The 15,773-nt window shown below is 39.1% G+C and overlaps 1 protein-coding gene across 1 annotated transcript in view; it reads right to left on the bottom strand.

The window, feature by feature from the left end:
• Positions 1-1,661: 1,661 nt before the first annotated feature.
• Positions 1,662-15,773, bottom strand: part of SLC22A15 (solute carrier family 22 member 15) — a 31,322-nt gene continuing 17,210 nt past the window's right edge. Inside the window, exons 5-12 of the mRNA XM_066340997.1 lie at positions 14,819-14,948; positions 13,037-13,252; positions 11,586-11,726; positions 10,764-10,849; positions 9,211-9,331; positions 8,279-8,351; positions 5,526-5,714; positions 1,662-2,545 (exon numbers count right to left, since the gene is read on the bottom strand). Of these exons, the coding sequence (XP_066197094.1) occupies positions 2,459-2,545; positions 5,526-5,714; positions 8,279-8,351; positions 9,211-9,331; positions 10,764-10,849; positions 11,586-11,726; positions 13,037-13,252; positions 14,819-14,948 (1,043 nt within the window). The 3' untranslated portion in view covers positions 1,662-2,458. The remainder of the gene's footprint in view (positions 2,546-5,525; positions 5,715-8,278; positions 8,352-9,210; positions 9,332-10,763; positions 10,850-11,585; positions 11,727-13,036; positions 13,253-14,818; positions 14,949-15,773) is intronic.

Genomic DNA, 15,773 nt, shown 5'->3' with positions numbered 1-15,773 from the left:
ATAAAAAATAGAGCAGCAATTCCTATGCAAAAAAATTGCTAACTTCGTCTTCACTCTTGTTTTTTTCCAATTTTACATATGTATACGAATGATATAAAAGTGCATCAGTGGAGAGGGAAAATTAATTTTTAGTTGAAGATTCACAAAATCTAGCTCAGTTCCTGCAAAGAGTAATCTTCTCCACCGGAACCATTACAGCATCCTACTGCTAATGAAAATTCTATTGAGGGTCTTGTGGCATTACACAGGGTTGCCAGGAGCAGATAATGACAGTTCCTGACTTATTCCACCCAACATCCAAAGAGGGACAGAGGCAACAAACACTGAAAAACAACTGTTGGCTCTGGGCAACATGTTGATACTGCCAGGCTTACTGCTGTTTGCCATCAGCAATAAAAAGTCATTTTCCCAGCTGTCCATAAATTAAAGTGTGAGTAAAAAACTTAAAAATATTTGAACAGATTCAACTTTTCTGACTATTTCTGAGTACCTTATTTGGTGAAATTTTCTTATACAGAGTAAGGCCAAATAAGGCAGAAAGACTACCCAGCTGAGTTTTAAAGTGCCACATCTACAACAACTGTCAATGCAACAATCTACTCAATAGTCTGGGGGGAAAAAACCCAGTGAAGACCATGAGTGAGAATTCCTCCAGTGACACTCATAATACAGGCAAAAATCACAACAGTATCGATAGACTGTCCACAGGGACTGAAGTTCCCAACTTTGCTCACAGTCAACACCTGGATCAAGTTCAATTGGAATGCTGCATGTGTGAAACCGCAGACTCTGGGCTGCCCTCTGCACCAACCAGGGCAGTTGCACTTTGCTCAGCATTACAGCTCCCAGTGAACAAAGTTCAAGCAGCCAGCTGCAAACTTCAGATGCTGTTTACTTTCACTTCTTTGCAGAGTAAAGGAACTTCCCAATTTAACCAGGAAATATTCAGCAGTTTTTTGATATTTTTAGACCCACCTTTTTTAATTCTAAATCTGCAAAAATGGCTTGTGAGCCTGAAAATATATATTGCTGCCATTGTTTGGCACTTTGCTAGGAACTCAAAGTAGGAAGACTAACATTTTACAGAAACCAATCTTAACAAAGAGAAAGCCACAGATTAGAGGATGAAGATGACAATGTCATCAAGAAAACTGAATCTTTGTAAGGCCTCATTTTTGTAATTGGAACATTTCATATGTTCATGTTTCATATTTCAGGATTCCATATCCCTCTAATAATGCACTTACAGAAAGTTCAGTGAAAATAGGAAAGTGAAATTGTTTTCCTTAACAAGGTCAAGTAACCAAGTGCTTGAGAAAGTACTGGTTAAAAAACATCAAATAACCAAAAAAGGTCCAAAGAGATTTGCTTTCTTTTTAAATGAAAACCTTACCTACTCACAAGATTCTTAAATAAACACTACCAGCTTCCTGAAAATAACACCCAAAATATAACAGCACCCCACAGTTCCTCTTACCACTTCAGAGTTAAGCCTTTTCCAGAAATAAAGACCCAGATAGGGCCACAAAAGTGAGCTATACATTCTAACACACCACACACACAGTATGTGATAAATACCTCACCTTTGTTGCACCCAGGAAATGAGATCCATCAGAGAATTTTTTTCACTCCACAGACAAGTTGCTTCAACAGTTAAGTGAGGACAAGGTAAAAGTAGGCAAGGCTGTAAAACAGCCATGCTGAGATGTGGGGAATATGTGGCAAACATATGCACAAGACAGACCAAGAAAAAGCTTTGTGTATGAGAAGAAGGAAAAAAGTCAGTAATGTTCCTTATGTTCACAGGCTTTGTGGCTGCTCTGTGGTGTAGTCCTTCCTTTCAGCCTTCCATTATCACCAAGTTAAAGCCCAGCTCATGACTAACCAGTTGCACCTGTAACTCTGCACAGGTGTGCACAGAGAAACCTTTTGTTCACAGCTGCCTCTCCTCTACTGAATATACAAAAGCTGTTTTAGCAGACAATTTCAGCAATTTGTTCCCATTGGAGTAGCACACAGCACATTCTCTGACCACTTTCACCTTATGGAAAAATACAGTGGCTGTTTCCCAGTTTACCAATTTGTACTGAAACAAAACCCACCACCCTGAAAATAAAATACTAACACACGTGCACTGATGATCTGTCCAAATCTGTCTAAGCCTAGGTTATTTCCTGGGCTTCTGAAATACATCATCCCACTCTTGATGTCTCACCTGGCTTCAAATGCAGTCCATGCACTGTCATTCTGAACCACAAGAATTGGAATGGCTGCCTCGTATGGAGAGCATCAGTGATGTCATCAGTCTGAACAGTACTCAAATCCCTCTCCCAGTAAGGAAAAGTACAGGCACTTGCCCAATTACACTGCCTGGCAAGAAAGGTCCCCAGTACTTCTCATACAGCTGGACTGACTGGGAAAGAGGAGGCATAGAATAGGCCAGTGTTTCTTCTTTCCATTACTTGATCATGTGAGTCTCTTCATCGGCGTCATAGAACTCCTCATCTTCACTTCCACTCCCTGTAGAGCTGTCTTTGTCTCCAGACTAGAAGCAAAAAAGGAAGTCATTAGTTAGACTGAAGCCGCTACATCAACCTCAACATACATGACCATGAACCATTACACTTCTATGGAATGCTGGTAGAGAAAAAGTAAGAAAACACAGGTCAAACCGCTGTATTAAAACTTTGTAAAAGACATTGTGTGAATTCAGATTTAAATTCTTGGTTCTTCAAAGTATCTTTAAAAGACATGGGGTTATAATGGATGGACTTTGTCTACTCCACCAGTACACTAGAGAATTCATGCAGAAATGACTGGCTAGAATGGTTCTGAAGTGGTAATCTACTAAACTTTCTTAAATTTAGTCTAAGGTGCCTACTCTGTGGAGAGCTACTGGAAACATAGTAGCTCATCAGAGCTCAGAAGACACATATTACTTGTTCAGATAAAGCTTCCCTGTCCAGAATTAGCACTTTTCCTTGGGTAGCACAGACATTTTACTGTGCAAGTTGAATTAAAAAGATCCCCCTGCAATACTAAATGAAAGTGTTATAGCAAAGGGAAAAACCATTACCACGCTGTATGTTCAGAAGGTAAAATTCTTATTACAGGCATACCTACTCCAGCCAGAGTCCCTTCCACAACATAATTTATACCACATACCCAAAATAAAGCCAGTTATTACAGCTAATTGATTTTTATTTGGCCAGTGTAGCATTTTTCCATGGAACTGACACAAACGATTCCAGTCAAAAAGGTTCTCCTGCTAGTATAAACTCCATCTAGTTTGATTATTTAGGATTTTTCCCCAGTATGCTTGCATCCATCCTAAGACCTCTGCCTGCCTAGTCATATGCTAAGAACGGTGAGAGAGAGGGTGAAAAATAGAGAAATGGAAATAGTTCTCCTGACTGACAGCACCATGCAAGCAAAATCTGTAGCTTTAGATCTCTCTTCAGAGGAGCTTTGCTACAGCAATGTGTGTTAACTGCAAAGGAATTTCAAGCAGTTTGAGCACTACGACCTGTCAGAAGATGTAAAGGAAATCATGTTAGGCTTTTTTTTTCCCTAGACTTCTAAAACTATTTGAGGAAAGTCAGGCTATCACTGGATGCTGTCCAACTTGAATATCGCATTCATGTATGTTAACAGGAACAAAACCTCCGTTGTGGGCAATCAGAACACATGTTATCTTGAAAATGGTACAAAAGGACAATGGATTCCACAGGGAGAATTCAGGGTATGCCAAATAAATTCTAAATCTTTCTCACAACAGCTTCATAAGACCTCTCATGGCCTTGTCAAATAGGGTTAATGTTTAACAGCTTTCCATTTTATCAGCGCTTTCTTTGTGAGCTTTAAAATAAATCCTTAATGTGTCACAGACATTTCAGATATAACTTCTCTGAAGTTACAGGATTAGTTAAGGCCTGAACCAACGACTTTCTCATTTGGATTCAGTAATTTTAATCCATCTGGGCAAAATGTTCATGAAGAACATTTGGAACAACACCCCCTTTTGTGGGACCTTGTGTTTAGGTTGGAATTTTTAAGAAGCCTACAGAAGCACAAAGATGATTTAAACTTGAGAGGACGGACTGACATAAGCAAACCAATTTGTGGGCATACTAACAGACAATACTTGTCACCTCAAAGGGTAATACCGACTGTAGTGGGTTAAAGAAGAAAATAAAAATGCGACTCCCCACCTCTAAGCTGTAACATTTGCACTGCTTACAAAAATTGCTTTCATTGGTAAACCATCTGCACAATTAAGATGTAATAATAATGTAATTACCAAAATAACAACTGATGGAAACATATATGATGGATTTGTGTAGTCAGCAAGAATGTGGTGCCATAACAAATTATCCAGTATGGTTGAAAATGTTTATAAATTAAGCATGTAAAGTAGCTAAAGTATAAAATAAATTGTTACAGGGCTGCCTCTTTCAGCCTTTCTTCAAGAGTGCTTTTGTCACTAAACTGTGCTGTCCTATCAAGAACTATTAAAGCTAAACCTGGTAAACAAGGCAACATACTGAAGCTTCTGATAAGAAGCAAATGTCCCTATTCTACAAGTATGTGATTTCTATGAAAATAAGTATGACTACCTGTGAATCTTAGAGTGTTCGACCAAGTATTCAAATGAAAGTAAATGTGTTAAAAGGACCCTGTTTCCCTTCAAATCCTCTGACTACTTATTCTATTTATTTAAGTCCCTTGATACCTGAAGTTTTGGGACCAGGATTTAAACTTTACCCAAATTCAAACACCCACTCCCAGCTCTCTAGCTACTTCTTTCTAATCCCACTTCATTCACAAAGAAATAATCATATAAAAAAGCCTCCACATGACTGGAAGATGCAGACACCTAGAGAGGTGTCCAGGAGTTTAACAAAATAGTGATCTGAAAAACACAATTCAAGGAAATCTCATTGAAAAAACATCCTGCAGCCCCATTTACTTATGCTTATACCTGGGAGTTTTCAGTGAGTTAGTTCCAATGTTTTCAATGAATCTCATTTCCCAGAGTCAATACTGGGAGAAACAGCAGAGGTTAGTCTGGCTTTAACCCATTCAGAGCCTGTCTAGGACAGACCTTGTAACTGGCACTGCAGAACAGCGGGGGCAAGCCAGAAGCAGTGTGCTGCCTTTGAGAGCAGCCCTTCACAAACAGGCTTCTGGTTTTGTTAACATCTAAGGCTTCTCAAGCTTCAGTGTCCAGCTCTGGCTGAAGCACACTGCAACAATCAGTTTTAGAGACGCACAGACAGCACTTTATCCCAAAGGGAAATGTTGTAAGCTTGTGACCTTGAAGGGATGAATTAATCCAGCTATATTTCAGCCTGCATTTCCAGAAAACATTTCAGATGTGATGCTAGGGTTGCTACACTGTCTTCTCCTTGGGGCCTATCCTCCACAGGCCAAGAATCACTATCCCAATCTATTTAGAGTGGCAGATTCAAGCTGACAGCCGAAATAAACACAACAGAAAAGTACTAGGAAAAGAATTAGTATACCTGTGAACCATCTAGGGCTTGCAATGACATGGCTTCGTCACCCAGCCTCCAGTAGGAGCACACCTGCAGGTCCGAAATAGTTTCTAGCAAAGGGCTGTTTAAGGTCTCAGGCAACAATAAGCTTAAGAGCCCAGACAACAGACCAGTTGCTCCAAACACAATGTAAGGCAGAGACCACTGTACAGATTTCTGTGAAAAAAAAACACAACAAAGACAGAATTAGGTTCAGATTGGTTCCTTGTAGTTCATGTTGCATATTAAAAGACCTAGTCTTTAAAACCATTCCCTATGGCAATGTTTGTGCTCCTATTTACCACAGAAGTCACCAATCCTTCTGCTGTGGGTTTTTTTTGTTGGTTGGGTTTTTTACCAGTACTGTCAATTGAATCTTGTCAATACTATTAGAACCCTACAGATTTTGTCATGAACTTTAAAAGAAGCGTCTGCTGAATTTGAACTCAATTCTTGCCTCTAGCATACATACTTTTTAACAAATGCAACATCCCTTGTAGCAGGGAATAGACACCCCAGAAACACAGACATGCTGCTTGGAGATCTCTTGAGATCATCTAGGCCAAACACCTACTCTAAGCACAATTACAGTCTCAATTAGATTAGGTCAATCACTGCTAATTATTGAAAAGACTCCAAGGATGGGGATTTCCCCTCCAAGTAGATTGTTCCCGGCTGCATTAAGCCTCTCAAAACCATTATTTTACAAATTTCCTATCTAACCTCTGAGCCAAAACTTGTTACTAACATATGCTAACAATGTGGGATAGTGTCAAGAGCCTTCCCTGCTCTCCTCCCTTTCCTCATCCATATTGCATTCCATGATGAAATGGCTGACTATCAAATCAAGTTGGCTGAGAAGGAACTGTCTTTAATAAATCCATGTTTACTGATCCTGATTACCTTTCCTGCCTTCACATGCTTATAGACAGACTCTGGGAGGTCTGGGAGGTCTCAATCCTCCCACAGACTGAGTTAGAGGTACTCAGCCTGTAATACCTCGGTTCCACTTTCTGTAACTGAGGACACACACAGGATTAGCTTTTTTCCTCCCACACCTACCAGAGATCCTTCACTACAATAGTGGTTTATCACAGATGATAAACACTTGCTTCACTATCACAACCATTCTTATGGAATCTTACCCCATGGAATGGAATGCTTTCAGTTGTAAGTGTTCTTGAACCTATTGCTCCTCCTACTGTTTGCTGGTCTTTTGCTCCCTCAGCTGCGCTGTCAGGCAGAGCATTGGAGTCAAGCTTTCTCTCTCACGACTGAAGCACAAGTATTTCAGCTTATTCCATGTCACCCACCAATGGGATGCCCATCCCATTCATCAACAGCATTTGCACTGAATTTCCTTTAGCTGACAGAATCCCTACTTCTGCTCCTTGCTAGTTTTAGCTTCAACTGAGTTTTGGCACTCCTGGCATCACCTGTGACAGCCCAAGCAGTGTTTATACTCCTCTGATATCTGTCCCTATTTTCACAGTAAAGAATGCTTATTTTAAAAAAATGGAAAGAGTTTAGCTGTTTCTTTCAAAAAATCACATATTAGAGAGGAATTCTATTCTCAATTGAGAAAAATAACAGGCTGTGATCAAATAAATTACCAACATTTCATCTCTTATCTCGACAGTTAATTTCTCCTATATTTACTATTATGAGATCTCCAGACAAAAGGCACTGAAAATGCGTAAAAATACTGGAAGAAATTATGAAACACAAAAATAATTGATTATTTTCCCAAATTAGGGTTCATTTGTTATTTAACCAGAACTGCTTTCATTTTCATGGAACCCCTTCAAACGTTATGATCCAAGATTTGTGTCTCATGCAGTATCAAATCTCTGGCAGGCACAATATAATGGATGCCCCAACTGCTACATAAAAGCTGCCTGTTAAATCCACCTGGTGGACTGGCAGCAGTCTTGGCTTTGCCTATTGCTCCCAGAGGAGCTCACACTCTCACCTGCCCAGTGCTTCATTCTGCAGATTAAAAGGCTCCCTGTGCTCACCTGCTCTTTTGCTAACCTTCTGCCTCACATGTAAAATGGCAAATGGAAGAGAGGAAAATAACCTGAGATGAAATCTGTCACATTAAAGGAATTGTCACTGGGCCTCAACAAACAGCTGGGAAAAACTGGCACACTTTTTACCTGCATACACCTAACACTCTAAGCACAGGAAAATAAAGGTATCATCCCCATGTTTTATTCTTCTGAATCTTTCTTTGACTTGCTGGTGTATCAGACCTCCACATCACCTTCATTTACTGCAAGACAGACTGCTTTGCTGATATTTATAATCCATGGATATTTAATGAAGTGCACTGACAGTAAAACAAACTTTTTTCTCAAAAATATGAATTACTGAGCCCATATGCCTAATTTTGATGCAGTAGTTCTCTTAACCACATGGGTCTTTTGCTATTGCTTGTGCAGGGTTTAAAATTTGGTATCAACATCTTGGTGATTTGAAATTATTATATTTTAAGGTCTACTAGATAAGTCACAAAATTCTTACAGAGCTAAAATACCTTCTGAATTAAACAATGCTGTGGTTTTGTCTAATCACACAGGCAATACTGCAATGGCTTTGGCCTACCATGATAGTGTTAAGATAGGCAATTTATGTATCTTAATTTATATATGAAATTTATCCCAAACCTTCCCATCTCTGTAAGCCTTTGATACACCAGAGCCACAAAACAAAAATACGTAACAGAAGTTCACACAAACCAATGAAGGAACAAAAGGCGCAATGATTCCACCAACACGGGAAAACATGGAGCAGGCACCCATTCCAACATTCCTATGGAAAAAAACAAACATAATTAATCTTTGGAAAAGTGTTATTGAGCAAGGAAAAAGACTCCTCAGTCATGACTCTGAGCACATTAACTGGCAAAGAAATGTAACTCAAAGCATCCCAAGACAGGAATGAAACATGTTTTTGTGATTAAAATGAAGCAAAAATCCCCTTTATATTCAGAATTTTTATACACACACATAGGCAAAACAAGTGTGATTCCAGTTCATGCATCTTGCCTCTGTCTGAAACTCTGGCCAAATTCATTTATTCAACTCCTACTTATCATCAGATGTACCCACTCGTGAAAAACACCACAGTATAGTTTCACTGGTGGCTGACCATCATATGCACCCACATGGCAGAAGTTCTGTCTGCAAAAGCAGCACTTGGGGGTTTTGCCCCTAGTGAGTGAAACCTTACTGTTGCTCACACATAGTCTGTGAAGCATCAAGTTACTTTTACAAAGCTTATTCACCAGCCATCTTCAGTGTTCCTGGTTAAGCATGTATGATAATAGAGTCGTCTGGTTTTATAAAGCACTCATTAAAAGAAATACTAGCAGTGCTATAGTTATCCTCATTAGTAGAAAGGGAGTTGAAAGCAGGCCAAGTAGCCAAAGGTTTATTTTACTGTAACATAAAGATGTGGTTAGTCTGAAATGAACACTGCAAATTTGATGGAAGAGGGAGTAAGAAGATGATAAGGGAAGAAATTTCAGATGTAAAACTACATCTAATCATGTAAATAAAAACGTCAAATAAAAAACTACAGTTAATTTAAAAAAAAAAAAAAAAAGAGAAATAAAAATGATCATGTAAGAGAACCAGAAAAATGAAGACTCAAAATTAACTTGTGTTACCTGATGACTGTGGGATAAAGTTCTGATGTGTAGATGTAGACAATGTTAAAAGCAGCACTGATTGTCAGTTTTCCCAGCAAAGACAGAGAGCGACTGTTCACTACTGCAAACACTCCAGTATCTGAGAGAGAAAATGTGACTATTGTAAGGCTTTGGGCATGCCAATACACCTCTAATCATTTCAATCACACAATAGTATGGTATGAAAAGGAATCTAGTGAAGAATCTAAAAGCTGAAGCTACAACACAGCATTTTTGGTCTACTACTAATTAAGTACTAAGTTAGTTCTATCAGAAAGTTGAAGAAGAGTATAACAGATACATTTTCCAAAAGTGAGCACTTTTTTTATTAGCAAGAGTCCCATTCATTGTCATTTCTATAGTATGATAGTATTCTTCTAACATTATTGCTTTGAAAGGAAGATGCTGTAAAGAATCATAGATTTCCCATCCAGCTTAGTTTGTCAGAACAGCCAGTGCTTATTTGCTTTTAACAGGCAAATCAGAGCTCATGCCCAGTGAAGACAGGTGCTTCCTTCTGGCCAGTGAGCCCTTTCACTTCCCAAGGCACTTCACCCTTGCCTGACTCAGGCATTTCAGTACACAGCTGTTTCCTGGGTCTCACAGTTCTGTCCTTTCTTTCCACATTTTATGTTTGGAATGATATGCAAAAAATACTTGATGACTGGTTCCAGCCAAACCAGAGTATTTCCAAGTGTCCATGCCCTAGCACCTGGAATAATTCTGAAAACTTGAGTTGCACTCTTTTAAAAAAGCTTTACCTATTAGACCCATTGCCATCTAGAGCAAATTCTGTACTCTGTCATAGATGTTTAATTTCTTGAATCACTCTTCAAGTGTTTGAAACATTCTCTCACTTTATGAAAGGTAAATATACATCCAGAGATCTTACCAGCAAGGTGAATTTATCTATCTGGTTTTAAAAAGAAAATCGCTATGCATCCTGAAAAATTAACAAGTGCACCTTTACACAAAACATGTTTAATTTCACATTTCTTAAAGACTCCCCAGGTCAGAAGTTTATCAGAATGTTCTCTAAGCTGTAAGTTATGTGGCCACATTACTATTACCACAACCACACTACTCTTGAACATTACACAGCAGTGTGGGAAAGATAGACACTTGCTCCATCACCCAGTTCTTCAGATCTTCTCACACTGATCTTCCACTTGGAGAGATACATCTGAGCTGCATGGGTACTACTTACACTAACCTATCATCTAGCTATTGGAGATACCACAAGAAATATTATTCATTTGGATTATGTCAAAAACACTGGAAAACAGCAGTGAACAAAAGTAAAGGGCAGAATCCAAAGACAAAAATTCAAATTCAAACCTTACTAACAAGTTTTCTCTAAGGTTTAGGGAGGTTATTGCTTATTCTTTTATTGAGTTGGCTTCTCTGGGTTCAAAAATTGAGACTCACATGTGGTATGAGCCTAATCTTCTAGCTGCCATCAAATTGTTATGCTGTAGGATGCTGCTTTTACCAATTCTTACCACATACTCCAGAAACAAAAGAATACTTACCTCTCTTCTTAGGCAGAAACATGACAATAAGACAAGCCAATCCTCCCAGGAACAGAAATGCACTCAACGTTCGCTTCCGACCAAACCTGATACGCAAAGATAACAAAGGTTTATATTCTGCATTGGGTTTGTGTGCTGCAAAGTAATGAATCCTCTGAATTCACACTGACTCTTTATTTGCAGTTGGGAATTCTGAATACCATCTTCCACCAATGCTTCCTCTCACACCGTTTTTAAAACAAGCTTGTGCTGCACACTTAGCACAATGAGCACCAACTTTATACAGCAGCTGACAATTTCTAGGATTCGGGGTTGCTTCCTGCCGTGCGTGACATTTGTAAACCTCCTCAGGAGACTGGGAGGAAGATCTACAAAAACTGAGAGACGTGGTCCAGAGTATCATAGTTCAGGAAAAGGCTGAATATCTGCTCTGCTCACACAGCAGCTCACAGAGGTACCGGTATTGCAGGAGACCACAGGACAGCCGCAGCAGGGTGGAGTCGGGATAGCTCTGTCCCAGCAGGGAAGAGGGGATCACGGGGCAGAGGTGGGAAGGACGCTATCTAGTGTTAGCCTGCAGGCAGCGCAGCCTCCTCCGAGTTACATCGACCCCACCTGAGCCAGAGGGACGGCTCACTATTAGGTGAGCGACTAAAAACAAGTTAAACTGCTATTTGAAGTAGAGATAAATCAATGGCACTTTCACACTGAAGTGGGAAGCCCCACACAACAGAAAAGGTAGGAGATGCGATACACAGAAAACCTATCTTTGAGAAAAGTTATGACGAAAACCCTGAGTGGCTTAATAAATTCCACACTTACCATTTTTGGTTAATCAAGTAAATACAGATTGGGTATGCTGGGATTTCTATCAAGCCTGACAGGGCTAAATTGGCATAAATACTTCCCCCTAAGTCACCCACATTAAGGGTAAGACCATAGTAAACCAAGCTGCACACAAACCTGTGAAAGACAAGAGAAAAAAAAGTTAAATCAGAGCTCACACTTTGCCTGCAAAATCGAAGCACTGGTCTGGCAGAATACACTATAAACTATATTTAGTGTTTCAGCAGATAGGTCTAAAATGTTTTTCAGAAAGTGTAGGATGCCTTCTAGGCGAACAAACCTTTTTGTCTCAGCAAATTCCTGACTTACTACTGAGTGAAACTTAAGACTACACTTACGAACAATGTGCATAAGCCAGTATAAAGTTAGAAAACAATCACAACTGTATTATTTAACTTCAGAAATGTCTTTGTCCCTTTTTTAAAATCAGGTTACAATTGTGTGTAAACCAAATTTCTCAAGCAGTTTAAACAATACTTCAACCTTCTTTTAATTTCTATACCCTGGTCCAGTTTTATTCATTCATTCTCCAACTCTGTTTAACTTTTCTTTTGTAACCCTAATGTCATGTTAACCCCTGTAAAGGGAGTTGTCTTTACAGAAAGGAAAGAATCTAGTCATTAATTCATTCTGCAACAAATCAGCAATTATCATTTAAGGAACAGAACAATCAACTATTTATCCTGCAGTAAGCACTTGGAAAAGCAAAAGAAAAACAGCTCAATGGTGTATGCTGACAAAACCATTGTTTTTATTCTTAATTGATACATCTTTCCCAAATATATGCATTATAAAAGCAACTGTAGGAGCAGTAATGCCCAAGGACCTGCATACCATGTCACACAAGGTTTTTTTAAAGTAGAAGCAAAAGACCTCACGGCTAGCAAGATATCTGAAAAAACCGAGGCACTTTTGGAGTTAAATTTCTGCTAGTGACTAGAGAGACCATCACAGGCTCCTGCTCCTCACTACAGCAACAGCCAGCACTTTCTCTTAAAGAACTGTTGCCTATGATGTCTACTCATTAGACAAGGTAGGCCACCCACCTGCTAATGGGCTCCTCATACACAAAACAAGGAATAACCCATGTGAAGAGACATTGACAGCTCTGAGCCTAAGAGGAGGACACCGTGACTCATCTCAGCAGCCGTGTGGGTCAGAACAGAAGGGGTAGTTCTAAACTGTTTTGAGACTCAAAACACAAGATAGAAATGCAGAGATAAAACACCTCAGAACTGGACTGTAAAAATGGCTTTGTGCTAGAAATGCACTAAGGAAAGACTGTAATAGATACTTAAATACTACAAAGGATCCTTTTCAGGTACAGTGTCTCTAACAATCTGTAGGACAATTCTCAGCACCGTATTCTCTCAAAGATTTAAAGAGGTCACAGTAGCACAGGTGGGCCTACAAAGTATTTCCAGTACCAGGTGAACATCATGATCAAGGTGCGTCCCAGGAGAATCCTGTATCGGAACAGGTCCAGAAAGCTGCCGGCCTCTCTGGAGCTCCTCTCAGCTGGGAGCTTTAATGAAAAAGTGCATTTCTGCTTGCGGTTCCTCTTTGCAATGAGGTAGAGGGCGTCTTCTGCCTCGTTCAGACGGCCCTGGGAATAGAGCCAGCGGGGGGACTCAGGAATGAAGCTGAAACACACACACACAGACACCTTTAGGGATTCTCTTCTCTGTGACGCCGGACTTGTCAAAAGGAATAAGGTTGAAATGCACTTCAGTATAATCAAGAGTTTTCAAACAACCCTTCAGATATAAAATTCACTTATCGAAAATCAAAACAGAAACACAGCATGTTGAAAGGAAATGTAAGCCATACATAATTTAGATACCAAGAAATTACACTAAGTGTATACATATATACATACAAAGAACAAACAACATTACAAGTTACAGTATGGTTAAGATCTGGTCTTTGGGGAATTCAGAATTAAGGAGGCACACATTAATGCAAGTAACACAGGATGCTTTTCTAAGACCCACTAGTTCCATTTCTCATTTTCCACAAGACCAACTTCCACTTCCCATTTTTCAGCTTTTTGCCAAATTCTCTCCTGCAGATACGAAGGCAGAAACTGTGCAAAGGTCATGCTCCTCACGTGCACTGTTCACCTGACAGATCTATAACTCCAATATTATCTACTACATAAATCTATTATTTTCAGGCTTGCAGGACTAATTTAAACTTTAACCTTTTGCCAGAAGCTTTTTAGGATTTTTGCCTCAGACCAAAAATTTTGTTTTTCCTCTGAGTTTAAAAGAATGTGATTCTGTGTTGTCACAAAAAAAAAAAAAAAAAAAAAAAAAAAAAAAGCTTAGAAAGGAACATATTTTGTATCCTAGGATAAAAATCTGATAGTATTTACTACATTGAGTAATTTTTAAGCAATGTGGCAGGGAGGCAGTGTGAAATTTGGAATTAAAACTCCTTTTCTTACAGGAAAGATAGGCTTCTGAGCACAGCTCTGAAGGGACAAGCATAACTCACTTTAAAAAGTTGTACCTATCTATCTGAAAGCTATTATTTTTCCCAAGGGTCCCTATCACCACAAGGTTTTGAAATGAACAGCCTCAAAGACCCTTCCCTGAGTTCTGATGCTTCCTTTGAAAGAGTGCGTGGATTATTTGAGGTGCAGAAGCTTTATTGAATGAGTTACTGAGGTGAAATAGACGTTGGAAAGGCAAAGTCCTCTAGTTTAAACAGCAGCTAAAGTAATTTCACTTTTTTAGTTACTGAGATTTAGAGGTCAGAGAGCATATAAGAAAATACCACCACACTGCATCACAGAGCTTTCAGTGCTGAAATTCACAAACCCCCAGCCACCTCCAAAAAGATCACATTTGAAAAATTAAAGGAAGCTACCCATTTTTTCTTTTGCATGTCACTTTTAAGACAGGACAGGCAAGCAATTTTGATACTGTTCCTTCTGTGTAAACACAAGAGAAGCATCATTACATGAATATGAAACTATTCCTCTATCTTTTAACATGAATTTATAGTGCCTGGTAGCACACCAGTTTAGGTCATCTACACACATCAGCTGAAGAACAGAATTTGCTTCTCCACCACCTTAGAAACTGTTCCCATCTACAGTAATCTGCACACACAGCACAATGTAGACTTACTGGCTCAGTAGTTTAGGTACTCAGTTTGTTGGACTTTTAAAAATCTTTCTTTATGAAAGAAAAACAACTTACAGAGAGAGGAAAAAGACGGTTGCTCCTTCCAAATTAACTACAACAGCCAGAGTCCTCCAGGAGCGAATGAAATACCCTAATAAAGCATACTGGGCAATTCCCACAGCAAAGAACAAGCCACCAATAGAACCTAACACACAGTTAAAAACAAAACAAAACAAAACAAAACATTATTACTTCTGTAAGAAACATTAGTAAATCTCAGCAAATAGGATCAGACTAACTAACTAGTTAGAACTAACTCTTCATTAACAAAAATTTTACTCAGCAAATCAGGCAGAAACACAGCTTTGACCAAAGAACATGCTGCCCTTCATTCATGCAGAGCAGAAGTATTAAATCTAATTGCAAAGATTAATAAAAGCCCCAAAAGCACTCTTCTACATCCTCCACACCCAACAAAGCCCTGTGAATAATGAAGTCTTCCAATTTCAAAAATAAGTATGTGTACATATGCAGCATAAGTATGCACCTTTCTATGTGTAAAAATAAATACTACAAAACATTGAAAAATTGGCAGTTTCAGGTATATGTAGTGTTCATTTGTAGCTCCTTTGATCTGTAAGACACCCTATTCCAAAACAGTCTCAGCCTGGCAATTCTTCAGCTTTTTAAGTCAGGCCCCAGAGCTGTAGCAGTACAGGTTACACAGATTTCTGAGGGATAGGTCCAACACCAGCAATCAGGACAGTTAGGGGTGTTTGTATCATCTAAATTCTAAAGATAATTACTACATGGAACGACTTTTTTTAGCAACTTTCTTTTTAAGAACTGCCAGGAAGGAAAGAATTAATATTTAGCATACAAACACTTGGCTCTGTTTAGCAGAGTCCAACATTCTGATTAATAGAGCTCACTTGTGACAAACCTTGGGATGAGTATTAGCTGGTAACATTTATGGGAGCTGTTTCAGCTGTATCTTTGTCAACTTGAGTGATGCAGAGACCTGAATGGC

Source organism: Sylvia atricapilla, chromosome 2, assembly GCF_009819655.1.
Source record: "Sylvia atricapilla isolate bSylAtr1 chromosome 2, bSylAtr1.pri, whole genome shotgun sequence".
Lineage (NCBI taxonomy): Eukaryota > Metazoa > Chordata > Aves > Passeriformes > Sylviidae > Sylvia > Sylvia atricapilla.
Note: the sequence above shows the minus strand (reverse complement) of the source record. Positions and strands in the feature narration are given on the sequence as shown.